The 27,886-nt window shown below is 42.5% G+C and overlaps 1 protein-coding gene across 1 annotated transcript; it reads right to left on the minus strand.

The window, feature by feature from the left end:
* Positions 1–92: 92 nt before the first annotated feature.
* SLC5A12 (solute carrier family 5 member 12) lies at positions 93–19,036 on the minus strand. The gene is made up of 15 exons (XM_080405114.1): positions 17,630–19,036; positions 15,468–15,533; positions 14,778–14,829; positions 13,413–13,480; positions 12,216–12,370; positions 10,998–11,138; positions 9,495–9,624; positions 9,061–9,149; positions 7,692–7,804; positions 6,388–6,455; positions 5,946–6,032; positions 5,084–5,265; positions 4,805–4,908; positions 4,453–4,574; positions 93–3,026 (listed from the first exon to the last, which is right to left on the minus strand). The coding sequence occupies exons 1-15, from the start codon at positions 17,984–17,986 to the stop codon at positions 2,871–2,873; spliced, it is 1,890 nt and encodes a 629-aa protein (XP_080261240.1). The 5' UTR covers positions 17,987–19,036; the 3' UTR covers positions 93–2,870.
* Positions 19,037–27,886: the final 8,850 nt, after the last annotated feature.

Raw genomic sequence — 27,886 nt, forward strand, 5'->3', positions numbered from 1 at the left:
AATATTTAAATACAACTTGGTTTCTAAGTAAGGAATAAGAATAAAATTTCAACTATTTTTTCTATTCATAAGTCCACACTTTGTAATTAATATTTAAAATAAAATTACAGTACCACAGAGCGTTTTAGAGAAGTTGACTTTTATTCACTACAAGCTAGAAGTTCCTCTGGCGTGTCAGCTTTCAGTTTCTTTTGTGTTTTAAGATTACTTTTACAAGCTGAGATGTACCCCAGAACTAAAAGAATTCACCGAGGAAAAAGTTGTTGGTCTGATTAACTATTGTAAGACACTTTTGGCATAAATTTGTCTTTGAGATGCTGTTTACTTTATCAAGGTTTACATGTACAAATGCAACTACTTACTGTATCATACACATTTGAATATTGCATTTTTTCAGTAATAAACTTGGATATCTTTGAAAGAGGCTTTGAGCTGCTTCATTATTCCAAATATTCAAAGTTAATTAAAATAATCATATACTTGAAAAGTTAGTGCTCGTGAGCCTTCAAACGACGATATTGTAAGGAAGTAATGTAAGGGTTAGACTTGGCTCAGACACTTTGAACTTTTAGCAATTAAACACACAGTGTGGTCTCAAGGCACATGTAGACTCACTTTTCAGATTTTGAGTCAATCATTTATGGTCTGCCGCTTTCACTAGTGACTAACAATCGCTTGAATTTAAGCTGTTGTTTTAGAATTTACATGTTCCTAGTTTCTTAATCTCATTTTCTCAACTCAAGTCCACAGGCTAGCTCTTCTCTGGAAGGCTCAGTGGCGCAAGATGTAAATGAAGTGAGAAGATAAGAAGATAATTAAACAACATTGACATGAATATTTAATCGGAATGGTAATGATTCTGAATTCCAGTTCTGCTAGGCCACGTCCTTAAATCTTGGTAGAAGACTGAATAATGAACTACTGATTAACAATGTTAGCCATCATACCTAAGTCCACGTGTTGGACTCAGTTAAACCCTGTGGAATGCCTGGCTCCTTTACAAACAGAGAAATCACTTGGGCTCGATGAGCAGCTTTGGTTGAAACAAAACTAGTCCAGAAATATGAAGTTCAAGAGAAATTCTTCAGGTTACATCTTCAAAGGTGTTTTGAGAGAATACAATTCCAGCTGACCTAACTCACTTTCCTTTTTTTTTTAAATCTATAGTGAATCCTGTCTAAAGGTGTTGCTTAGCTTGTGAAAAAATACTGAAAAATCAAACTGCATCTTCCAGCATGCAGAGCATAACAATACTGCGGTGAATTAGCACCTCAAGAAATATTCAGACCAGACCTGGTCGTTGTCACGGTTAGAAGTCTCTGAATCAGGTATCTTCCAACTACTAGTGGAGTGATTTTTTTCACGCACCGTGTAGCTTCGCATTGGTGTTTTGAACCGCTTCCCATGCAAAATTATGCATGTCTTTAAGCATGCTAGTTAGGATCTCTTAGCATAACCTAAGCAACCGTGTGTGTGGCCGTGACATATAAATGCACGATAGCATTATTTCCTGAGTTTCCATCTCTCCCTTGCTAACCATACCGAGGGGGGAGACATGAAAGGAAAGCACGCTGCGTGAGACAGCAGGCTGCCAGCCAGACTCAGCTGTAAGGTTTTATGAGATTGTAAAAGTTGTGTAGAAGGGATTAACACAAATATTGACTTAATTCTCAGTTGGTTGACAAACTGTCTTGTGCAAGCAAGGCAGTACGTTTACAGACCATTCCCAGAGGTGGGGCATGAACGCAGACAGGGGAGGTAAGTTCAAGAACCAGGTTGACTGAGTTCTCCTTAATAAAGATGGTCATTGATAAACCAAAAGCAACAGCTGGGCTCTTCAAAGCAATATGAGCCAAATATATCCGCTGGGTCCATAACTGAGTTGTCCTCGGTATTTTCATTCAGTCTGTTCCATTCAGTTGTGAGTTTTGTTTAAAGACAAATATATTAATCCAAAAAACTACATCCAAAAGTTTATCAAGGTGAGAAGTGGTCTGTTAAGTTACAACAGGCAAATTTTAGAGGAAATGTGTTTCACTGAAACAGAGCGCTTGGTAGACTAGGTACCTTCTTCAATGACATTTTATGGGACAGACTGTTTTGCCTAATTATGTGTCATTTTTCAAAATTCAGCATGGATTATCAATTAGGAGGCATCATCACCAAATGTCATTTTATTTTCTTTATTGCATAAAGGTAGTAGATGGATCTTTTTGAGCTGAAAGGATGTCTTTCCAAGGCTAACACAGGTAAAGAACTATCCTGAATTCAGAGGAAAACTTGTTACTCTCTCCTATAGCTTTTACAATGAGACATTGTAAAGAAACCTGAGTTCCACAGAGGAATCAAACACAATTAACTCAGTCACTAGAAGACCAGTCTGGTCTATACAATGTTCCTGTGAGGAGGCTTTTTGCAATACTTAGGAACAGGGGGAGATTAGCTCAGCTTGACCTCCCTCCTGTCCCCTCCATCAGAGGGCAGTTCACAGTCTCACCTTGGTGAGAGACCTCAGAACCTTCTCCGCAGTCTCGCTTTATCTCCAGTTCACCTTTGCACGTTCTCCTTCGATGACTAGTTACTGAACAGAGCGTGTGACACAGACGTATTGCAGCTACTCCTGGGCAGGAGCTTCCATGACAAGATTCAGGAAACATTTCTTCTGAAATAACAGTACTTCCAAAACCCCATTGTCCGATGATTTCCCAGGTCTGTCATGAAATTCCTAAATAAAAATCTGGCCTTTATTGCTATAGAGAGCAATTGTTCCCCCTCGCTCATCTACAAGCTGGTAAATGTGATAAAAAAAGCTCTTCATTTCTGAAGCTGGAGAAATAAAGTTTGATTAAATGTCCCTTGCCCCTCAGGTTCTAGAGGCGAGATTCTTTGCTCATATTAGTATAGGATTTTTCCTTGGGATTGTAATCAGGGAACTGGTGTTTGTTTTCTTTGGTTTTATTCTTGAAGACGTCATCTGATCCAGTTTTATTCGCAATAACTTTAGGCAGATTTTTTTCAAAGTCCACCTGAAAAAAAAGGAAAAAAAAAATAGTAGTTTGAAGCTTGTATTCACTAGGTTTTTCCTTTGTTTGAAGGGTATCTTTTTGCATTTGACATTTTTTCTTATAGATCTGAGCAGTTACTTCACTACATAAAAAGCCTGTCCTACCCACCAACAGGCACTCTTTAGTGTGTGTCCCCTCCATAAGCAACTGCTGGTTTTCTAATTCCCCCATGGAAAGTCTTTGGCAAAAGCAACACAAACAACTTTTCACAACTCTTTCCCTCATGTAAAAGTCTTAAAACGTGCCCTTGGTGCATTCCCAGCCACTTAGATTTTGTTTTTCATTTGCATAGTCATCTGCATATTTTAGCGGATTGATTTCATCTGTCCACACTTGCCTCACTGGTTTCACACTGCCGCTACTTAATTAATGTTGTTATTCTACATTTTAAGTAAATACAAGGCAATAAGTGCATATGTGATCTTTTTTGTCTAACTGGTTTTATTGAGATTTTTTTTTCCCCAGCAAAGTTCTACCTGAAGTCTGTGTGAAGCACCTAAAAGCCAAGTGAAACAGCTGAAGCAAATCTAGAGCCCCAGCTGCTCTCCCAGTTAAACCATCAACCTTAATGTTAAGCTTAATGCAAGCTGGGCGGAGGGACAGCTTCTGCCTTATCGCCGACTACTGTGAGTCTTACAGCTGAAAGAATCCTTTCAAGTTTTCAACCTACCTGTAGAGTACTCTAAAGGAGCTGAAAACTTACATTTTATGTCCCTTCTCTAAACCTAGCAGGTTCTGCTGAGATGGAGCAATGTTGTTTCTCTGCAAACTGTTACAACTGCAAGAAAACGAGGTGCTTGTTCTTTATGGCTTGTTAACGAGCTATGAAGCCCTGAGACACCTGGGGTAAAGCTTGGTCCTGTGCTGGTGGAGGAGGAGGAGGTGGTGGGCAGGAACGGCACAGGTGTTGGTGGTTGTAGCTCTGCCTGATGGGCTGGAAGTGCCGCCCTAGAAGGGGGAAGTGGTCCTAGAGGGTCTGAAGATGAGGACAGCAGCAGCAGGAGAGCTCCAGGGACATGTGAGTGCTAAAGTCTTTTTGTCTGTGCTGGGTCGGAGGAGGCTCTAGCTTATGATCTCATCTCTGAGGGATAAAGTACAGGTTTGTCCCCATTTGGCTGCTGGAGCGGGGAGGACAGAGCGGGAGAGAGGTCAGCCTCGTTTCATGGGCTGCTGGCCATCCTGAGGGCTGTTGGTCTCCAGAGACCCCCAAGTCCCCGCGTGCTGCACAAACAGGGAAAATCATTAACCTATTCCTGACCACCGCTGCGTAGGGTTTGGCTGGTCTCATTTCCAACCTGTGTTGCTCATGCAGCATCCCTTGCGTAACTGTAAGAAGCAATTGCAGACAGCTAGCCCGCTCGCCATGTGGCACGTGTCCGGTACTCACCTCCTGGCTGCTGTGCCGCACGCCGCACCACAGGGAAGCTTTCAGCCTTTCCGACCAAAAGCAAAACAGGTTGCACACTGGCTTAATTAACACTGGTGGGATATCTTCTCCTTTAGTGGGTCCTGAAAGGAGAAAATAATGATTCATAAGTCTGCAGGCAGGCAGGTGTGAGCCCCAGGAGCTTCAGGTGGTGAGGCTGGGGGAGCGGGATCGGAGCCTGCTGCCCTCTGCTAGTCTGGGTCTCATCATCTGCTTGCTGGACTTTTTTAAAGTTTTTTTAACAGTTGAGTCAGGTTTTTGTGCAAAAGCACTTTGAAAAAAAAAAAAAAAAATATATATATATAAAACCAACCTGTTACAAAGCTAATCAGCAGCCCTGTGGTGGCACAGCCCAGGCAGCCGATGGCACTGAAGTACAGGTAGGACAGGGAGTACCAGGTATCCGCCAGCAAAGGCCTGTGGGAAGGTGACAAAAGCAGCTAGCAGTGATAGTGGGGTGGTTTAAGTTGCGTCTTGACTATACCAGCAAAATGCAGCTCCCGCTGCAGCTGGTGTATGAGCTGCTCTCACTGCGCGGCAGTTGCCGGCTGTGCCAAAACGCGGGCTCGAGCGGCACGGGCAGGGAGGATACCTGTCTGGAGCTGCGGTGGGAGCCGCCGCCGTCGTCAGCACCCCGGTGCTGTTAGCCAGCGTGCAGTTGAGAGTCGACAGTTGCAGAGGAATGGACTTTGTTGGGGGTGCAGGGTAAATGAAAGAGCCGGTACCAGCCCAAAAAGCTAAGGTGATCCCAGCCACGAGGCCTCCGACAGCGCCCTGGGCAGGGGGAGAAAGGCACTGCTCGAGCTGGTGCGTGGGGAGCACTGCCCTGGGAATGAGGGGGGCGCGGGGTGTGGGGGGCAGGAGCAGGTGATGGCTGGTTGCAGGCTCTGTTGCTGGAAATCAGTTCTGTTCTCCCTTGACCAAGGTGTAAAGCATGGTGATTTATTGTCCTCTAGCAATAAGAGTTGGAGGAAAACTGTGATGATCAAAACCTCAATGCAGAGCTGAGTTTTTCTTCTGGGTGAGCTTGATGGGGCTGCTCGTGGGGCAGTATGAGATGAGCTCATCTCATGTTTTGCTGGAGTTAGTAAAGGCAGAGCAATTGAAATCATCCTGTGTGTCCCAAGGCAAAGATAGGCTGGGGTGAGTGTTTACTATTTTTTTCTTTTTAATTGAAGAGAAGAAACTCAGAAATAAAAATATTTTTTAAAAAACTCTCATGTGGATCTAATCACCAATTATTCCACAGTCGGGTAGAGTTAAATTCAAGTGGGTTTAATTCAGACAGTGAAAAGGGACCTATAAACAGATCTTGGACTCCTCATGCTCTAAATCTGAAAAGCAGCTCTGAGACTAAACACAAAAAACCCAAACAATTTTCAAGGGTGAGTTTTAACCAAAAGAGTCCAAAAGATTTTTCTTTTTGATCAGGATTTTTTTTTTTTTTTTTTTACCTTCCAGTTAGCACAAGGAAACACAATTCCCAGGGTAAATAATCCCAGCATGGGTCCGCCACACATCCCATGGATGGAGAGGGAAGCCTGTGGATACGGGCAGAGAAAGTAGCTTAGCACAGCAGCTGGAGGGAGCGTGGCAGCTCTGGGTTTGCTCTGTAATTTTCAGGAAATGGTGGGGAAGAAGGGACCAGCAGTGATTTCAGTGTGTAATTAAAGAGACGATCACACTCAGTATTTTTCCCAACAGCGAGTAAATGGTGAAGGAGTTGGGGGATTTATGATTTTTTTGCCACCCCCCATAATTATGCCCCTCAGGAGAGTGTCCATAGAAGTTGTTTGCATAATCTAGTAGTCCTCAGGGCTTCAGCATTAGTTGTTCAGTGCATTGTGTTTCTGTTGATTTGTGTTCAGTTCATCATATTTTGGAGGCAATAGATACCTGCACAACTCCTCCCAGCAGCGATGCCGCTGCAGCCATCGAAGTACACAGGACACCGTATAATATACCTGGAAAAGGTCAGGCAGCGAGGTTGGTGGTGCTGGTTAATGGTGTGGACAATTTGTAATTCATCTGGTGTCTGAAGTGACCAGGCAGCATGGACGAATTAGCGCTCTGATGTTTTAACACAATGACCATCAAGCACCCAGCCGTGTCTTGCATGAAGTCTTGTTGGGATTTTGGTTGGTTGGGTTTTCTTATGAAGCAGAATTTAGCGGTGAAATTAATTTGGAAGTTATGTCTCGTGCAGAAATGTTTTTGTTGCCTTGAAGTAACACTTAAAATAATCTAAGGAATGAATTAGGCGACAATAAACAACATGGTTTTCTTCCTTTGACATCAGTATTAACTTTGTGGTAGACAAAATTCTGTATGTAACAGTCTTGAGTAAAGCCAACCCAAACTTATCTTATGGGCTAGCAGAGCATAGTGTCAGAGGTAAAAATTGTCTGTCTTTCTGGGTCCCGAGTGCAAAAACTAAGTAGTAAGTGGAACAGCAGTAACAGAGCAGGCTGAGACAGTTGCAGAGATGGAGGAAGTATTGGCTTGGCTCTTCTGTGATCTTTATGAACATTAATAAATGGTTATGATGTTGTTACGGAACTTTTAAAGGGTTAGGATATTACTGCAATATTTGTAAAAAGTATCTTGGAATTTCAAACCACTTTGGACAATTGATGTGTTAACGACCTAGTTTTCATTTGCCTTTTTTACATTTCTGCTTTTCTCTGAAAAGCTGAACAACATTCTTATGCAATACTCTGTTTGAATAGAAATGTCTTATTGTACTACTATAAAAAATAATTTAATAATTCCACTGTAGAGTAATGCGTTAATAACTATACTGATATTCTCTCTGTATCGTAAACAAGATCCCAGAGTGTCCTCCAATATTTTCAGTAGATTAAACTTTTCCAAGGATTTTGAGTGGTGGTCTAGGTTTGTTTCTGTACCGTATAGTACCCACGCTTAATTTTACTGAAACATTAGGCTGACATTCATCCTGACAGCTTACAAAGGGTTATGTTTCTGTGGAGGTTTCCAAAGCTCGAGTGTGTTTCTGAAGGTGTCTCCAGACAGTGCCCTTCACTACTCACAGAACTGCTCTTGGAGACAGTTGGGAATCTGAGACTGTCAAGGCTCAGAGTATATACAGTCCTGCCCTATTTTTTTCTATAGTGATAGTAACTGGGGGGATGAGCATCTTTGCCATTAAAGATATGGATACCATCTGGGGTACTTACATAAACCTTTGCTGATCCATGTACTCATCTTCTCAGAGAGGTTTGGGAAACCTTTCTTGACCAAGTCTTCAAAGGTAACAGTTGCTAAAGCATTGATACTGGCAGCTACTGTGCTGTAGAAAGGAGAAGAATATTTCAGATTATATTGCCTTCTATGTACTTAACAAAGTTGTATTTATAAAGAAATGCTTCCTCTTTTTCAGCGATAATACTCTTCAAGAACTGTACATCTTATAGTATTTTTCACACGTGCTGCTGATGCTGGAGAGGTTTCTGTCCCTTCTGCGATTGTGGGGGGGTCTGCTTCATGCTGGCACAGAACAAGATAGAAACTCATCCTAACTGACCCTTGGGCTTAGCAATCTGCAAAGACATTAAGAATATACATGTGTTCTAGAATAAAAAATTTACTCCCTTGCAAATTAAAGGATGTGCAGTGACCGCTACTGATACCCTGTTCCTCTACAAGATGCCTGTTGTTTTCTGTCATAACTGAAAAATATGGAATAGTCTGACCCTCTTAGCTGGGTGAGTGAACCTGTGTCTGGTGAATACATTCTCTGCACATCTGTAGTGATAGCATGGCAGTGTCAGTGCCTACAGCACAGCGTTCGGTCCCCCTTACTCTGTTCTCCTGCCAGGAGCAGTTGATGCCTTTTATGTGGGGGCTTTCTTGGTGGTGTTTTTTTTTTTCTTCTCCCCAGTTTTCATGGAATAGAATCATAGAATAATTTGGGTTGGAAGGGACCATTTAAAGGTTAGCGCTGTCTTGCTTTTTCTGCAGATACAAGTCCTTAGAAACAGCTTGTTGCAGACTGGTGTTATGCAAATGCCATAGAGTTAGTGTGAACTTGATTCTTCTCTCTCTCTCTCTCTCTCTCTCTCTAATTTCCTGTGCAGTGCTGGTGCTTGGCCTGGAAAGGGTAGAAACTACAGTAGCAGGCAGCACCTCCCAAAGTTCAAAAGAAGTTCTAAAACTCCTCTATGCAGACATTTCTTTTCCTAGTCTAACTCTGCTTCATGTACGGACAGATGTGCTGGGAAGCTCCCTGTCCCTCGCTGGGGTGTTCTGGCGGTCAGGTTGTGTAAAGGCCATTTCACCGTGCACAGCTCCAAAGGGATTGTGGGAAGCTGAGCTCAGTTTTCCTACCCTTTTGTCTGTACTGAAGCGTTAGTCAAAAATGTACTTGGGATAAAGATACTGGAGAAGTGTAGCTAGACTTTGGCATTCATGTAATGCAACTGCTGCTTCCTAGAAGATTCTCTGAAAAACAAGCTGGGCTTTTCTGAGGTTTCATGTTTTGACCTCAGTCTGGGTCCTCAAGAAATCAGTTGTCCGCAGCTAAAACATCATTCCAGATTCACAGACCTTAGCGTTCCACTGAATGCACAGGCAACGAACAGTCCTGGGACTCCTGGCATTGAAGAAAAGATGTCCATAACAAAATACGGCATGAGCTGGGGTGGAAGGAGCACAAGAGCAACACGAGCAATTAGTTCAGATTTTCCTGGATGATGGAAGAGAAGTAGCTACTTTTGAGCACACTGTTAAATTGTGTGTTCTTTCCAACTAACAAAAGGTGCCAGATTTCGAGCAAAGGCGATGTCATTTGGCAAAAATCTGGTTGGTGCTGTCAGAGTGCCAGAATATATATATATATATATTCTAGCCCTGATTCGGCAACTGCCTTGGTGCCTGAGTGCTGACAGGACATATAGAATTACAATAGATTTTCAACTGTCTCAATATGTGCTGTGTCTGAGCCCAAAGCAGCTCCCCATGATGGTAAGGGGTATCTGTACCTGATCAGGTGCTGAAATGAAATCAGCAGTCCAAGGGTCACAACTCTTGTAATGAGTGTACATCACCAAACCACAAAATACTGCACACACCAGGACTGTCCAAAGCCCCAATAAATTCAGGTAAAGTGCCCTGGAACAAAGGAGAGAAACTGTTGAATACAAGAAAAATATAGAAAAGCTGTTTGAAGTTAGTTATTTCTAAATTTTAAGGGAGAGACCTGAATCAAAGCTAGCTATATAATTGAAAGCTGGCTATGTAATTTCTTAAAGGCATAACCAGGATAAGAAATGGTACATAGTGCTGATTTAAAAAAATAAATAAATAAAAATGGACAAATACAGCCGCTTTATGGTATAGGGCAAGGGTAAAGGTTCTGAGTAACTGTACAGCTGGGAGAAAGCAGTAAATTGTATGTGGAATGGGCTGCACCGAGCGCTGGGTCTGTCCCTCTGTCCCCTTCAGAGCAGTTTTGCCTGTGGGGAGTTGTTCTGGCTGCTCCCCCTTTAAGCCCAGCAAAGTGTTGGTTTGGTGGATTCTGTTGGGGCTGCGGCATCACCGTGCAAAGTAAGCCACTTGGGTATTTTTCACTAGTCCACGAGCTGGCTGTGGCTGACGCTATCTTCTGGGGAGGCCGTGTGGCTGCGGTTGGGGACCTGAGAGCTGCCAGGTTTTATTTAGCCTACCTTACATTAGAGCATCGCTTTATGCGAGGTCTCTTGCAAGGGGCAGTTCAGAGCTGTGCTACTGGGACCTGAAGGTCTTTCAGAACTTTTTACTGTTGGTGTTTTCACTATTGTGACCTCCAAACGCTTTTCAGAGACTGAGTTTTCTACAGGATAAATTCATATAAACTGTTATGATCTTAAGAAAAACAAGTGTGATTGCAGCTAGCAAAAAAGCTAACTGTTTGAAGAAGGAAAACATTGCCACCTTTATGCTCTAGCCAAGTAGGCAAGCACTTGGTGCTAGGCGTATGAAAAAAATCTGGTTCCTTAGTAAAACGTGTCTAGCTGTGCACGTACTGATGCTGAACTGGAAGAATGTAGCAGGCTGGAGACCTATATGTCTATATTGTAAAGTTTCACTTGGTTCTTTAATGTTGATTCTCATTATTCTTAAGCTGTATAATTTAAGAACTTATTAACTTAATTTTATTTAGATAACGCCTTGTACTATAGTGCCCCATTAAATCAATAATCACTTTTCTAATGAAGCTGTAGATAGCACAGCTTCTGTGTGGGCATCTCTTCCATACTCTTGCTTCCGAGGATTACATTGGCAGCCTGACCCCAAATTAATCAAGTGCAAGAGGTAGATAGCTACCTGTTCTTCCTGCATTTACTTACAGCATTTAGAGCCAGAGGGTGTAAGACAATCAGAGCACAACTAGCTTACTACTACCCAACAGGATTCTGATACTTATTTAACATAAATAACAAACTTAGTATAATTCTATGCCAATACATTTGATTGTTGGGATAGTTTAGTGACAGGCAACTTACAGTTTAGCATGCTTTTCCGATTTGCAAGAAATGCATCTCTGTATTGTGGACTGATTAACTCCATAGAGCCCTAGCCATGTAAATGTTCCCCCAATAACAATCGTCCAAAAGGTATGTCGTCTCAAAGGGTCGACATCAAAACTACAAGAGAGAAAGAAGCAGTTCAGTTCACTTATTTAAGCACACATTTATTTAGCAAGAGGTAGGTGATTTTTGAGAACTATCTGGTATGTCCTACCCTCTGAATCAGAAATACTGTATCAGTAATACTGTTTTCCAGCACAAACATCTAATGTGTTCAGGTTTGGAAGTTGGGGGTGGGGTGGGGGTGGTGTTAAACTTTTATATTGGAACACATTACTATCAAGTCAAGGATAAACATATATCATGCACGCGCAGTCAGAGGATCAATTAATTGGGATAAATCACACCTATAAGGCTGCTTATGCTCAGATTTCAGATTTGTGTCATACTGCAGCAACAGACCTGTGGAACCTCCAAGCCATCCTGCCTGGGACCTTGTCCTTTGCGAGGAGCAAAGCCAGTCACTAAACTCTTAAAATCTTCCCAACTCTGTTACATCATCACGATGTGTGATTTCCCTTACAAGAAATTGCTTCAGCTGCAGTGTTATCTTTTTAACAATGAAACTTCATTACTCAGTAATTCTAACCAGTACAAGCACCTCTTTCTGTCTCACATCTGTTTTCTGCAATTCTCCTAACCTTGATAGGTACAGCAGATAACATTTGACCTTGCTGCTAGATTCTGTCAGTGAATTGCCTTGATCAATGAACTTTTCAGTCAGCGCCACAAACAGCCAAAGGAAGGTCAGTTTTCTGTCCCAGCGCATTGCTGCTAGCTGCTGTGGTGAGTGTACTTAAAATGAAGTGCCAGCTTTATGAGTGGGAAATTAAAGAGGCAATTGGAAGGAATAATTGGGGGGTGTTTGTACCTACAGAAAGAAAAATGGGCAAGTTCCCTTCCAGTTCAGCGGGGCTTTGGTTTCTTCAAAGAGGGTAACAGAAAGAGGGGTTGGCCTCTTGAAGGACAACTGCATTCCCAAGAACCAAAGAAACAGGGAATGGCTTCTGTGAGTCACCGCAGCTGTTCACTGGTAGTAGAGTAACAAGCCTGAGGGGTTTTTGTCTTAGTAAGGGTGGGGTTTATAAACATTAAGTATGCAAAAGGAGAAAGTTTGCACCGTTTGTTTCTTACTCAAATATGCTCAGCCGTGATCCTTCATAAGCATCTTCCCAGACCTTGGTCGATCCTCCGTTCAGAGTAGTTCCTCGAATCAAAACCGCCACGAAGCCAGCCACCATGACAATCATTTGAAATGCGTCTGTCCAGACGACAGCTTTTAATCCTCCCTAAAACAAACAAAGACTGTACGCTCTCATCTTCTTCCCGCTGTTCAAGTACAGTGAAAGGTAGAAAGACCCCTTATTTCAGGAGCTGGTGAGCTGGATGCATAGCATCTAGGAATTCGGGGCAATGCTTAAACTTTGGATTCTCCCATGAAAACTCTATTTTTACAGGTGAGAAAATGATGTGGCCTCTGTTGTTTGTCCGCAGTCATATAAAAATACTTGACATCCAGTTAAATGCTTTTTTTTCCTGCCTCCTTTGTATGTATTGGAAAAATATATCCTGGTGTGGAAAAGCTTAGGGAACACAAGCTGTTGGTACTTGCCATAGCACTCTGCTTCTTGGAGCCCAGTGACCCATGATTTGCCTAACACAGAAAAATAGCTGTGGCCGGTCTGCAGTCCAGCTTTCTCCCATAGCTACTCTCATATTTGATCAAATCTGTACTAGAGCAACACAAGTGTTTACAGCAAGGGTGGACCAAAACACTGAGAAAATTCATTAGTGGTAATGAGAACAGAAATGAGGTGGTGTCCCAAGCCCCAGGGCTCTGCCCCTTCCACTGCCCTGTTTTATCTTTTTTTGTAATCCAGAGTCTCCTGTTGCTTCCACTCAGAAGCAAAGCTCTCTATGACTTGTTGATCATCCTTCCTAGGTTTTTTCACCCTCTTCTTGATCTGGGGTGACATCAGAGGCACATTTCTCATTACAGTGTTTTTCAGTTTATAACTTGTAAAAGATAAGAGTCATGTTCTCAAAAGATTTAGTATGGCAGGGGAAGGTTATTGCCTCCTTATCAGGACTCTGCCTCAAGCTGTCTGTGCTAAACCTGGGGGCATCCAGCAGAGGATTTGAAAGGAAATATTTTTCTCCTCCAAATCGGCTTGCTTATACCACAGAATCTAAAAGAAATTTGTCTCTGTGTTCTCTTACTTTAAACTTTGGTCACTTGGACTGTATTTAGAAGCCGCCCTTCTGTGATAGCCTGTGGATGGTGGAATGAGCAATCTGTGTTCCAGCTGTTCGGTTGTGCCTGTTACGTACCAGAGTGCAATAGAAAGTGCAGACAATTCCTGTTGCAGCTACAGAGCCCCAGAGATCAAATCCAGTCACTGCGAAACCAAGGAAAACCAAATGGTTAGTGACATGATGGTAGGCCATATGGATGGTAACAGAAAGCTATGATCCTTCAGCCTTAAAAGGATGGGAGTAATTTTTTTTCTGTGTGTCTATTAGGAGCTTTGCTGGATTGTTCAGGTTTCCTAACATTACTGGATACTGGTTTGCATTGGTTTTTTCTTGCAAATTGGATTTAACTTACTTTTAAGTGCACAAAAGTAATGCCTAAGAAGAATTGCACAAAGCGTAAACAGCATTCCTAAGGGACGCAACTTTATAAGCAATGCTTTCCTTTGGTTCTTAGTCAAGTATTTTCTCTAGCGAGATCAAGTTCTTCAGAGATTTCCAAAGAATTTTGAGGGGAAAAAAACACACGAAACAAACCAACACCAAACTATGTTCCATTCCCTGCATCTAGGAGCAGATTAATGCTGGTATGTAGTGCATTAAAATGATTTTTCATGTTCATCTTGCTTCATAAATGTACTTTGCTCAGGCTGTACAAACTTTAAGTGGGCTCATATTGTAGTGTTTCCCGCCAGGCATAGTTTGTGAGAGAAAATCTATTTTTAAAGGTTCTCTTATTAGCAAAATTAGTATGGCCTGATAATGAACGTGAACTGTCACGTAAAATGTGGTTGAGCTCCAGAGGAAGGAGACTCGACGCTGGGTGAGAGGTGGAGCTGGACAAACTGGAGGCAACTCAGATGTTAAAAAATGAAAAGAGCCTCCCAGTCTCTTCCCAATCGATTTTTGGTGAAATCAGGAGTTGGGTCACGGTGATTCCAGTGACATTACTAATCCTATCCATCATGATGGGTGTCGCCTGCCTGGTTCATGAAGGTTAATCGCAGCAGGGCACGGATGGAGAGCAGCACGGCATTCAGCTCCGGCTCCAGGGAGCGAGGTTCTGCCCATGGGAACCTGATGGTGGGAGGCAGGGAAGGGGGCAAGCAAAGTACAGGGTATGGTCTTGGGTCGTCAGCTTGTCCTGTGAACTTTGTCAGGATGTTGAGAAATTGCTCATTGCTCACCTCTTCAAGTGGTTACTGAGTGCAAAGGAGAGCAGGACAGCAAATATGGGGCTCCTGCTGACATACTGATGTGGGAGAGAGATCGGGGGAGTCGGCAACGCAGAGCTACAAGGTGCAGGCAAAAAACTTTTTACAGAACTTCCGAAGAATTTTTTTTTGTTAGATTTTTTTATCTATTTTTCCTCACTTCATTTATTCTGATTGTCTTGTGGTGTGGTTATTTGAGGTAGCCATATAGCGTGGTATGGGAACTCACCTTGGTTGAGTGCCAGTGATGGAGCATAAACCACTATTCCTGTGTAAAGGATCTGAAGGAGAAAAAGTTGATAAAAAACCATTTATGTGACTACTCAGCGATAAGGCTTCTATTTAGGGTGGCGCTCAGCGCGAAATACCAGCTCTAGGGATTTCTTTAGATCAGATTGTATTGTGTGTGGCTTTCTGTTTCAGCCTTTACAAAACAAAAGCCTTTGTTTTAATTCCTTTCTGATAGAAGAGCCATTATCTGTCTTCCTAATACTTATTTTACCCCTTGCTAAGATGATGCCACATGCAGCAGCTTCAAACAGGATAGCTTTATCCCCATTGACATAGGCAGGTGACTGGTGAACTAAAAGCACCCAGTACAGCTCATCTGGCTTCTCAAGAATGACAGAACCCACTCGTGGAAAGAGGCTTCAGGGGAACGTAGTGAGACCAAGAGTTTGAGAACTGTGAGAGTTCAGCACAACATCCAGTTGTCAAAGACAACACAAATGGCATTTTTGGTCCTAAAGAAGATAAGTTAGGAAAGCAACCCTTTTTTCTTTTTAACTTTCTCAGTCCAAGTGAAAAAAATTTAAAAGCGTACTCATTAAAACATCTCGTTATAAAAAATGTGCAGTCTAAGACTAGTCTGTCAAAATAAATGTTGAGTGAAATTAGCAAAAAGCCGATGTCCTCTTACCGTTTGCAGGATGTAGATCAATGTTGCAGCAAAACGGACCATCTTGTTAAATCTTAACTCCAAATACTAGGGAAAAGAGGAATCTCGCTGAATTGCATGTGTAGCATTTGTGACATAGCTATTAACCTTCTGTTCACTCTGAGTAACAGCTTGTTGTGCAAGTAAAATTACTGACATCTGGCTCTGCTACTGTGAGTAATGAGCAGGACAGCATAGTTGTTATTACACATAGCAATAAATAATTACATTTAAGAAGTCTTCTCATCAGTAGCATGTACCTGAAGTTGTATGTTGGGTTTCTGTGGTTAGTATCTTCTCTTGATTGGGAATAAATGACAAAGCCCAAGGGCTACAAAGAAAAGCAATTTCAAACTTCAAATGAAAATATCATCCAACTATGTTAAAGGGGAAACCTGGGGTCATCTCTAGGAGGAATAGGACTGCTGTAGTGACAGATGTGGTAGGGCAGGTGGAGAAGCAGCAACCTAGTTCTGCAGTGCTGGAGCTAAGCTGGCTTTCTCCCTTTCCTCTGTCTCAGTCTAAAGCCAAATCTGAGTGTCATTGGTATGGAGAGGCAAGTGGAGTCTTTGGGGACTTCCAGGTGGATGTAGAGAGGTGTTCCCCAGTACTGCATAGCTGCAGAAGTGAATAGATCTCTAGCCCCAAGAGCCCAGATTTTAAGCCGGAGTCACCACCTGGAGTCTCTCTGTAGAGTTGACCAAAAAAAGAAATTAAATCATTATCACTACAAAAATGAAGTGGGCATTGCTAACCCCATGGCAGCCTCTCACGCGGCCTTGGGTGGGCTGGGGTCTCCCCTTGGGCCGTAGCCCCTGTGCTGGCCACCAGATGCCAGGCAGAGGCTGTACCAGTCCCCTCTTTTACAAGTCTCTGGGCACGGTACTTCCAAAGCAGCTTCTTTCTTATTAATTTCGTTTATGTTCATCTTTCTTGTGCCTCTTGCATAATAAGCCCTACGGTCTGCCATACGAGTCAATAGCTGATTTCTGTGACTTGTTTCTAAAAATGACACCTGAAGCCAGCAGAGCCACCTTGGAGGGACTCTGGCTACGATGACACCTTCAGTAGCTCAGATGAGAAAAGAAATTCATTCTCTGATCTTGCATTAAAACCAGCCAAAAAAATGCAGTTACCTGGGGCAATGGGAATGGATGGTCAGTTTTTCTCTTTTCTAATCTGTAACCGGAGTATTACGAAATACCCAGGCAGAGCTGTTTGCCCAAAGCCCTCCCTTGGGTTCAGGCTTGAAGAACGTGAGCAGCCTTACTCACTCGTGAACTAACCTGGCTTTCTTCGTCCCATTCTTGCTTAGTTGAAACTGCCCACAAACAGGAGCAACCAAATTTGTGACAGCTGATTAAAGTGACTAAAAAGCTATTCCCAAATGCTCTGTAGCTGCCCCGTGGGCGTGCAGATGATAAGGGCTGTGCGCTGTGCTGCTAGCAGTAACATCACGAGGACTACTGATTTTTATTTTTTAACTACTGATCTGTCATATGAAGCAAATGATGTGTTCTAGGAGGAATGCCAGGCAAAATGCATAGCCAATTTAGAGGTTGTTTATTTAATTTCTTAGAGAATCCCTGAATTAATTACCCAGCCCTGACTATTTTATTATTTTTCTGAAAGAGACCCACCATCTTCCTCTTTATCCTTTCTTCCCACCTCAGTGTTTTAGATATCTAATAGTCCACTTTTAAAGTAAATTGGGCTGAACTGCCAGATGTAGACAGAGTTTGAACTGGATACTATTGATTATTATTCTTAAAGTCTGTCTTTAATACCTGCTCTCTCAACCAGAGTGAAATAGTTACTTATAAGATCAGAAGCATTTAGGTACACTTCAGTTATTCTCCAGCTGTAATTTAATTTGGTGCTTATGTTAAACCCTTATGCTGTCTTTGTTATATACGTATAACAGGAGCTCTGACCCTCAGTTTGTGCTCTCAGCTTTTGCAACATAAATAACTAGTTAGTTTTAGAAACAGGTTGCATTATTCTAATTAACGTATCAATACATTTGTTCTGTGAAATGCTGCAGAAAGTCTTCTGTCAGATTTTTCTCTAAAAGTATCTATAGGCATGATACTGACTTTTATGTTAGAATAGTGCCTTTTATTTTATTCATGGATTTTACTTACCTCATAAGTGCTTGTAATGCCAGATCTGTAAAATACAGGTAGAAAAAGTTCAGCAGTGAAAATGATGACCAGCGCATATGAAAGGAAGAAGAGCACAAAGGATGCCCCATAGCGATAGACTTCGGAGGGTGTCCCCAGAACGGTCACTGCTGACATGAAGCTTGATGTGAGCGAGAAGGCTATAGGTCCACACGTCATCTGTTTGCCGCCCACCAAGAATTCCTTTGAGGTTTTCTTTTTCCTCTCTTTAACTGCAAAAAAGATTCCGATGCTAGCACATACTAAAAATAGTGCTGCAAAAACAACGTAGTCCCACACCACAAATTTTTTGACCTCTGGAGCTATGAAGTTGGACATAGTCCGGGTTGGACAGTCCTTGGGTGGAGGATTCTGGTGCTCTGTAGCTGTTGCTCCAAACAGGTAACTCGGTTGGCAACAACGTTGAAGCTGTAGCTCATCAATGGCAAATGATAAAGACTATTCAGTTAGGAGACTTTTTCTTTTTTTAACCAGTTCGCTTCTAAGGAGATAAAAAATAAAAGTAGCTAAGTATGAGTTAGGAGGGTGCTGGATGGATGTAGGCCCTGGTGCTACTGATACTTCTGCAAGGCAGGCTTAGCTGTGAAATCCGTAGTATGCCTCCTTTTTATCTGTGAGGTTTTAATTTAAGGTTAAACATTAGCCTGACACATTGACTTGATCTGACTTTTTTTTTTTTTTTTTCTAACCTCTCAGCATTTTTAAATAATAAAATGAGAGCAATAAAGAAATTAAGGCAAGCAAAATGAAGGAAAGCTCAGCGTACGGACCCATGTCCCCACTGGTGAGGTTTTTTTCAGAGGAGCAATTCCCTCATATGGTTAAAAACTGAAATTGAACATCAATGATAGGGTTCAGGATTGTCCTTTGACATTCTAAGTGTGGTCCTTGGTAGACAGTCTAGAAGTTAACAGACAGTATGGATAATGGACAGTATGGATAATGCTCTGTAAATTCTCTCACAACTGCTTCACAGTAATTTGTTTATCTAAGTGTACCCGCACCGCTAGTTAAAATTTCTTTTTTGTACAGAACAAAAGTCTTAGGGTGTGTCCAGTCTCAAAAAAGCAGTGACTCTACTTGCCAGGCATTTCTCTGCTTTTGGGGGGGTGGTTGCCCCCCCCCCCCTTTCCCCCCTTCCCCCCCCCCCCCCCCCCCCCCCTTTTTTTGCAACTCCTTACAGCTGTAAGAACATGGATATTTTCTGCAGGTTTTAATTTATGCCTACCGAGTCTGATTAATAAATGTCTCCGGCAGTGGTAAAAGCCATGCGGTTAGAGCAGCGAGGTTCTAGGGTCAACCACCAACCTCAGCTGGCAGAGAGCTGATCTGATGGGGGATGAATGCAGCATGTGGGGCTAAGCAGGCAAAACAAGTGCCTGCTGCTCCCCACAAAGCACGGCTGATGGCCAGCTTGCCCGGGCATTGTCATGTCAAATGAATTCACAAAAAGCTGCAAAGGACCAAACGTGAGGGTATTTGCTCTTAAACTTGAGCCCCTGAGCTGCATCATGTAGGACTGCATCAGTCTGGCTCATGTTGGTGGAGAGAGTGAGGAACTGGTTGTGAGGCCTGGGGTAAAAATTAAAAATAAAAGTTAAAAAAAAAACCCAACCCCCAAAACCTAACAAAAATGCAAAAAACCCCAAACCACACCTGGGTCAGAAGGTTTTTGTGCCGGTCATGTTAACCAGAGAAATGCTAAGATCCCTGTATCATCCATTTTAGGAAAATAACTGTAGTGTCATATATTATTATTGGCTTGAATATGTTTTTAAAACGTATTTGCCATCATCAAACACTGCTAATTAGCAGCTGGGCTAACTGTGCTGTCACACAGCGACGAATAAAGCTGCCTGTCAGCTCACAGGGGCTCAGTGCTTAGCAATTTGGGTTGATTTCCAGGAAGCTTTTCCAAAAGCAAAATTCCCATTGGCATAAATGTAAGCCTGCAGAGATATTTTTTAATTGTTATTTTATTTTAAATTATTAATGGTCTTTCTGGCAGCAAATTATTTTTGGATGATAGTATTTCACACAAAGTAGAAAAAAGCTAATGGAATAATAAACTGCAGCCGAAGTTAGAAATGTAAATCTGTATTTTTATGACTCTATAGCCATCTGATACATTTTTAGCATAGCTTCATGGTGGTGGTCAGAATAGCTATTTTAGCTAAATCTCACAGACAAAAAAATATACCTTATAAATACAATTTCTGAAGAAGAAATATTATTTTAAAATAGTACAAAACCACCTGTTATTCTTTCATGATGGTGCGCCTTAGATGGGAATAATTGAAATTTTGTTTCCCTGAAATAATAAAAAAATTATATTGTGAAAACTCCTGTGAAATCAAGTTTTAGCCAGAGTAGCCTCAGGAAGAAGCTTCATTTCCTGAAGCTTCAATACCCCTTTCCATAGCTGATTGCAAGCCAAGGATCTGACAAGAAATCCGACTCCAGTGCTTGGATTTACCACTCCAAGCTGTTAGCATCTGAGGGGCTGTATCAGGACCCATTCTGGCATCTGAAATAAGTGCTTGAAATATATAAGGGTGTTTTTAATTAGTTCTCAGCCCAGCTTCCTGCAGCCAGGCAGGCAAACCTGCAAGGGATGCTCTCCCCTGTTACCTCCTGTGCTACTTTGCCCCTGGTTTGGGGGAGGTAAGAACAGCCCTGTCCAGGGGAGAGGGGAATGAATGGCTATACATCACTTGCATCTTTCCAGCTGAGATGAGGAAAAATTCAGGCCTTAGTTTAACATTATAATCACTTCAGGATTCTCCTCCAACGCTTGCCAGATCCATGGGCCATCAAGAGGTTAGGACCTCCCAAAAAGTGATGCTCCACGCTTTGTATGTTTGCAACAGTTCCCCGGGAGAAACGTCACAGCCACCCTGTCCACCCAGATGCTGCATTTCACACGGCCACAGGGACCCAAAGGAATATATAGCAACAAAATCTCCCATTTAAGCAATATATTTAAGCAGTACAAACAAATGTATGCCAAGTATTTTTGTAACTACTACCATCAAATTGCTTAAGCTGAACTATCAACCAACTAACCATTATTAATTATATTCTCTATCTCAATTATGCCTTTTGCTTGTACAATTTCTTGATTAAAAGTACTTCAACTAATGGAAAAGTTATTGGCTCCTTATTATTGAAGAAATTCAGGGCTTGTGTTTGAAATAGAATGCAGGACCCTTTCCTTAAGATGGATCGTCACCGCACATTGCATGACAAGCTTTGCTTGATGGGCTTGTTCTCATCTCCACCTTTAAGACATCCTTGCTTGAGCATGTCTTCTTCTGAGGGGCTGAGGATGAAAGCTTGCCCAGCACTTTCTTTTTACAGCCACTTTTTCTCTATACATTTATTTATTTTTCCTTCCCCGCTCTCCCCCCCCCCCCCCCCCCCCCCCAGTATCTTTAAGTCAGTGAAATGATTTACAGCCTTTCACGAAGGCAGATCTCTGCCATTAGTGCTGTTTGGGCATGTTGAGCCAAGGACGATGAGGGCAGGTTTTGCACGCAGGGGTGAACCCCTTGCAGGCTGCTGTGCAGAACAGCAAGGCAATTTCTTACCAAGGTCAAGGATTTGGGGGATGAGCTGCATAGCCCCCCCCAGGCCTAAATCAGAGGCGTCAGAAGTGTGAAGATCCTGATTTGGCAGCGCAATTGTCTTGCAGTGCTCAAAAGCTTATCTAAACAATTAGTAGAGCCTGGCATCTAGGCTGATAATGTTCAAGCATTCATTCTATTCTTGTATCACAGGAAATTAACTGAGCCACAATTAGGTCTTCCTAATTATTTTAATTTTAAAAGTTTTGCTTTAGAGACTCTGATAAGGCATAAAGTTCTCCTGGTATCATCATAATAGTTCCTGCTTGGATAGTTATAATCATGGGGTTTCCTCATCTTCTAGGAAATGAACAACTTTCAGAGCTGTAATTTGCTGGGTGCTTTTACTTTCTATCCCTCTCAGCCTATAATGCCAATTAGGTATTAATGTAATGATAAGAACGTGCTTAAACTGAGGAACCTGCTGGGGTTTGGTGCCCAGGTGCCCCCCATGTGGGGTAGTGCTCCGCTGCATAACCATTGAGGAAGTTCATTGGATGCAAACTGCGCGCTTCAAGGCCATGTGTGGACCCATCCTCGGTGACTAACTTGGAGCTAGCTTTTCAAAAGTTGTTAGCACTTAAACTTTCTCAGTGTGATGCTTTATGAGTAGATTTTTTTTTAAATCGCTGAGGGAGCTTAATTGCAGAGGCTGTTCTTCATGGACCTCAATGCTGCTTGCCAATGAAGTCTTCTGATGACAGGACTTCAAGGCTTTTGAGCAGGGAAAAGATGTCCGGAGAAGAAAATGTACAATATATGAAATCATTGGAAATTGCTAAAATGAAGAATTTTCAAAGAATGATATTTTACCACTGTGTTTTCAGCTGGCAGCATCCTTCACCCAGGGTTGTGTTAACTTTCACAGGTAAGATCATGTATAAAGGAGGTGGTTTTCAATCAGCTGTTGATTTCCTTGTTTGGAATTATATCCTGTCTTGAATAACCTATGGGCGTGACCTGCTCTTTGGCATTTCGCTGAGATCTTTCAAGTAATTTAGTTATGTATTTTGATATTTATTTTGAAAGGGGATAAATTATTGGTTATATTTAATATTCTTTTTTGTTCGATAAATGTAGTTTTGTAGGACAGTGATTTCTCAGACCTTCTGCAGTGGACTTTTGGTTTCCATTAACACAGATTCTAGCTCTAACCCTATTTCAGCCTGAAAAGAGAAATTATATCTTTGTTGTAAACAGATTTCTCGTGTAATACAAATATTTGAAATCTTGTTATACTAGTGCTTACATAGATTCTTTGAATTTTAAAGTCGTATTTCAGTTTATACAAAGGGGTTTTTTTAGTAAAATGTAGTTTCCCCCTTGCGGGGTGGGCAAAGACATTTTGCTTAGTAGAGTTGTACATACACAATCATGTTTGGGGGTGTTATCAGCTGAAAAACTCCTGAATCAAAATTTTACATGATTTTTTTTTAATAGTTTAAGATTTCCCTCCACATCACAGTTCCTAAACTAATATAGTGTGGTTATTTTATAAGTAGTAATATATAGTGCATGTTTTGCTTTTCATATGTATTTAGGTACTGATTTAGAGGGAAGGCTCTTTTCACAAAGAGGCGTCTCGTATTGTAGAAGATGCCACGATTTTTATGCTGAACCTTACTCTTAGTAAGGTAGAGTCTCTCCTTCCCCTCAAATGGGAGATGGGTAACAGCTGCATACAAAAAAATGGTGTAATGTCGTTCCCAACGATACTGAATAATAATCTACACAATACGGTAGTGTTTCTGCAAGGCAGCATCTACAGGAGGGGTTAGCTTTAGAAGTGTTTTAGTGCACCCTGATATTTGACTGAGATATTTTTTAGTTCTGAATATTTTTCAATATAGAACTGTGAAAACTTCATCTAAATAGGCACTGGAGGATTGAAGTCACTATTAATTAGGTGGCTGAAATGATGTAGTAAGTAGTTTTTTGAGGAAAAGTAGATTACTGGAGCACAAACCACACTGAAAATCAAAGGTGCATCATTTAGGAGCCCCTGCTAAGCCCATGGGTTATTATCTTTCCCTGACGGTGGACTTTGTCTTTTCTTAAGAGGCTCCTCTTTAATGATTACCCTTTTCTCAGAAGGACATGTTAATTTATCTATACAAAGATCATTATAACCCAGTAGTGTGGGGAACTGGAGGTATGGCTTATGGTTTGAGAGCAGGCTGTTCCCGAGGGACAGGGAGCACTCCCTGCGGATGGCTCCTCCCTGGCAGCGCCAGGTCGCAGCAGAGCCCCCACGGCGAGGTCTCCTCCCATCCCCCTGCTCCCAGCTGCTGGAGTTGGCACCCCGGGATGCCAAGCGGCAGAGTGGCGTGCCGAGCGGGCGGCGTGCTTTGTGAGCGTGGCCGCTGGGGCTGTGCGGAGGGGGGTTTCACTGCTACACGCTTAGAGAGGAAGGTGCGTGGTGGGCACTGGGAGCTGGGCTCTCTTTGACAAAGGCAGTGAGCTGGGCAGCTGCAGATGAAAGTGCTCATCTGAAACACTGGATTCCCAATAATCCTATTCTTAAAAAAAATAAATAAAAAAGGTTAAAATGATACCGCTCCTAACCTGTAGTGCACCAGAAGAGCGACCCCCTCTACCGTACGGCTGCTGTTTCCCCAGGACCCGAGCCATCCCTGCAGCTCCCTGGCTGCCTCTGCACGGGGCCACGCCAGCTACCCGGCACGCAGGGCAGCAGCCTGGCTTCTCACCTTTAGTTCCCTTTTTGGTTTTGTTTTTTTTTTTTTGTTTGTTTTCGTTTTGGTTTTGTTTGGTTTTTTTTTTTTTTTTTTTTTTTGCTTGTTTTCCTTTTTTTGGGGGTTTTTTTTGCTTGTTTTCCTTTTTTTTTTTTTGCTTGCTTTCCTTTTTTTTGCTTGTTTCTAGAGGAAAATAACATATAAGAAAGTAGTTTGCTACCTATCTACCCAGGGTAATGATACGTTTTCCAGGAATAGCACAGATATGTAGAAAGATGGTTTTAGCCAAATATCAGCCAAAACAGCTGATGGATATTGCAGTGAAGCCCATGTGCTGCACAGCCCGTAACACCGGGAGCTGGGTGGAGGTGCTGGGATGGCCACCGCTGGCCTGGCCGCAGAGCAGAGCGAGCCAGCGAGGCTCTCGTGCCTTTGGTGTGGGCAGCCAGGAGATAAGGCTGTCCTTCGGATCATCCCTGTTTGCCACTTGGACACTGCGGTAAACTCTCCTTAAGTGGCGGGACTGGAAGGTCTCAGCTTACTCTGGAGTGCTCTCCAGTTACCGCGTCAGGATGCTTTTACCTGTGACATGTCTCGTACTTGCTCTGTTCTGACACCTGGCCGCTGCTGCAGGTCCCCAGGTTTCAGGAAGCATCCAGAATCAGATTTACTTTTTCCTTTTCTCCTGGTGCTGCTGGTGGAAGTGGCTGTGTGGGAGAGGGAGCATGCACAGGGATGAGCGTGGCAGAGGGAAGGGAAGGCCATGGACCGAGGGAAGGCAGGGCAAGGCTGCGCTGGCGGAATTTGTACTGCATCGGCTATTTCAGGTTCTTGCAGCAAAGAGCAGGGGGTTAACAATATGAGAACACCCAAGTTATTTTTGTTTGGCTTACAGGTAGACCTAGCTTTGCAAACTAAGCCTGGCTTTTCATTTCAAGTAATACTTGTGGACTGACAAAAGGCTAAGCCACCTTGCTCCCAGCATGTCTCATCAAAAAACAGCAGTCAAGGACTGAACAAAACAGCAGCGTTATGTTCTGGTTTGTTTTAAAGTGGGGGTAAGATGCAGGAAGAGTAAGGCACCTGATACACTGGTCAAGAAGCCCTTCAGGAATTACGTAGCAGCTGGGAAGGAAAGAGGGAGCCGAGACCTCACTGCAGGTGATTTAAGGATAAAGCAGCACAGAGTGCACTTGAAAAGGATGAAAAAATAATGTGTGCTTCACTGTTCCTGTGCTGTTCAAAGCTCTGGAAACCAAAGTCATCTGTGTTCGTTGGGAAACAGTCTCACAAGCTTAGGGACAGAAGGATGCTGTGTAGTTAATGAGATAATCATTAATGGTCCATACAGGAGGCTTGTGCTGGTCATGGGCAGCTTTTATGAGCTTCGCTACTTACAGTAAAGCTGAGGATCACAAACCTTCACTTAGCTCCATGTTACGCTACTAAAGGGAAAGGGAAAAGGAAAATTCAGGCATTCCCCAAGGAATGAAGCTGGTTAACACTGAACTGGTCTGGCGTCTTTCCTCAGATTAGAGGTTACGTGTATTCCAGTGCACTTCTGTTACATAAAGTACCTTTTCTCACATAATAGAAAACCCAAATCAAAGGAAGACCTTTCTGATAGGACTTGGAGATCAATCATCCTTAATAATTCTTTTTTATTTTATTTATTGTAGCACTTTCACTTTTTTCCGTTAATATACATCAAAAGGATCTCTCCATCCTGTTTTGCCTATATAATTTCACTCTCTTTAAGTACTCACATCCTTACCTTGATATAGATTGCAACGTAATATTACCATAGTGCAAAAAAGGTTTTGTGCGTTTTTGTGCAGAAAATAGCTTCTCTTGAGCTGTTTAACTACTCAGATATTGCTCATTATCATTGCACTCTGCAAATTACTATCCATTCCTTTTTTTCCCCTACCTTAAGATAAGTTAAAACAATGAAAGATAAAAGGCTAGTCACAGTTAAAATAACCAAGCAAAATAAATAAATAAATAAATGCAAATTTGCCTTGTGACTATAAAGTTTCTCTTGAAAGAACCAGGTGGAAGAGCTGGCCTGCTCTAGTCTTGCCTCTAATGTGCATGTGACGGGGCATGAGGAGAGGAAGAAAGTTGCTGGGCAGTGGCTTTTCTGCAGGTCTTTGCCCTGATGGGCGTTCTCTCCTGTCTTGCACGTGAGGGCCTAAAGCTCTTACTGCTTTGCTAAAATCTTGTAAATAATTTAAATTCAGATATATGGGGGTTTGTGCAGACCTTTACTGGGGCTATCTTCAAGGCTGTGGAAAGCTTCCTCTTTATCCTTCCCCGAGGGGCCAAAAAGCAGGGCGAGAAGGGAAAGCTTCTGGAAGGTATCAAAAAATAATATGACATAAAGCGAGCCTTAGGAGTTTGAGATGTGTTTGGCTTAATGGAAAACAGACTTTGCCCCTAGACAGCAGGTAGTAGGGGAGCTCACATGCAGTGCCACGTTAGCCTGTTTTTGTAAGAGCTGAGCGTGTGCTCAGCACCTCACGTGAAGCTGGACGTGTGATGTGCTGCCACGGTAATTGCTTTGAAATCGGGCAAAGGGACATCATAACAGCGTGAATAGCTGTAAAAAAGTCTCTGGAATTTGCTTATGTGAACAATTACTCCTACATATGTTCATGCTTTTTGATAAATTGCTCAGCTTTTGGTGCTGTTGCCTCCAGTACAGCAGGGACGCTTTTGTTTTGCTTGTTTGGGGAAACCAGAGGTTTCACTTGGGGTGACTCAAGGAAATGTGTGAGCCGCTTATCAGGGGCAGAGGGTGCAGACGGGGGAAGCAGATGGCATGTTGGATGCAGACTCGAGGAAGCATCTCTAAACAGGTATCGCAAGGACTCCAGCTCGCAGCGGTACCTGGTGATCTTGGCAAGACAAGCTATAAAAATATCTTGGGGTTGCCCTAAATATCATGAACCATAAAGGAAACAAAACCTCAGCTGGAAGCGTACATCAACAGCCCTTTCTGTTTCCTTTAGATGTATATAAATGACAGCTCCCTGCTCAAAAGGGAGCATCTCCTGATGCTCGGGAGAAGTGTTTGCAGGGTACTGGGGCTGTGCCACAGCCCATCAGTGCTCATCCAGCCCAAGGGCACCGGCACGTGGCCTCAGCAGGGGCTGGGCTGGGGATCTCCAAATCCCACCAGTGAGGGGCTGGGCTGGGATCACACCCTATATGATGTCCATTCTGCTGCTAACTTCTCTGCCTACTGCCCGCTGAAGCTTTTCTCTTGCTGGTAATGGAAGAGGGAGATAAATCCCATTGGTACCTAGGTGGCTGCCTAAATCACAGGTTTGCCTCATCGTTTATTGGCAATGAGTTTGTTGTATGCTGGCTAATATCCCAAATATCATATTGCGTGCGATTGTGTCTGTATGTTGTTATAGAAAATGTGATTGCCTCGTGGCTATGTGGGTCCCCTCCATCCATTTTGTGCCTTTGTGTGTGCCTATATCCAAATATATGTGTAAAACATGCATATGTATGTTGGTGAATTAGAAGGGCTGTAGAGATTTGGTGTGTGTTGCTTCCATTCATCTCTCTAGTTTCATTTTGGATATATTTTTTTCCTATGTATACCAAAAAGCTTTGGGGTGGTTCTCGTTGTAAGCTGTGGGGAGATTAATGTTATTTTTATTCAGTCTGAGTCACTTACTCATTTGAAAACTCGACTCTGTACACATGTTGAACAGTTTTGGAAAGCTAACCCCTGAAGTTAAGCAGGGAAAAGAAAATATTATGATAGTAGAATGTGGTCTACAAATGGCAGTAAATTAGACATTGAAATTAAGAACGTTGGAAATAAACTTAGGTTCAGCCATAAATTCGGGATGTTTGCTATACATGAGGGCATACAGTGG

This window comes from Falco punctatus, assembly GCF_963210335.1.
Source record: "Falco punctatus genome assembly, chromosome: 10".
Classification (NCBI taxonomy): Eukaryota; Metazoa; Chordata; class Aves; order Falconiformes; family Falconidae; genus Falco; species Falco punctatus.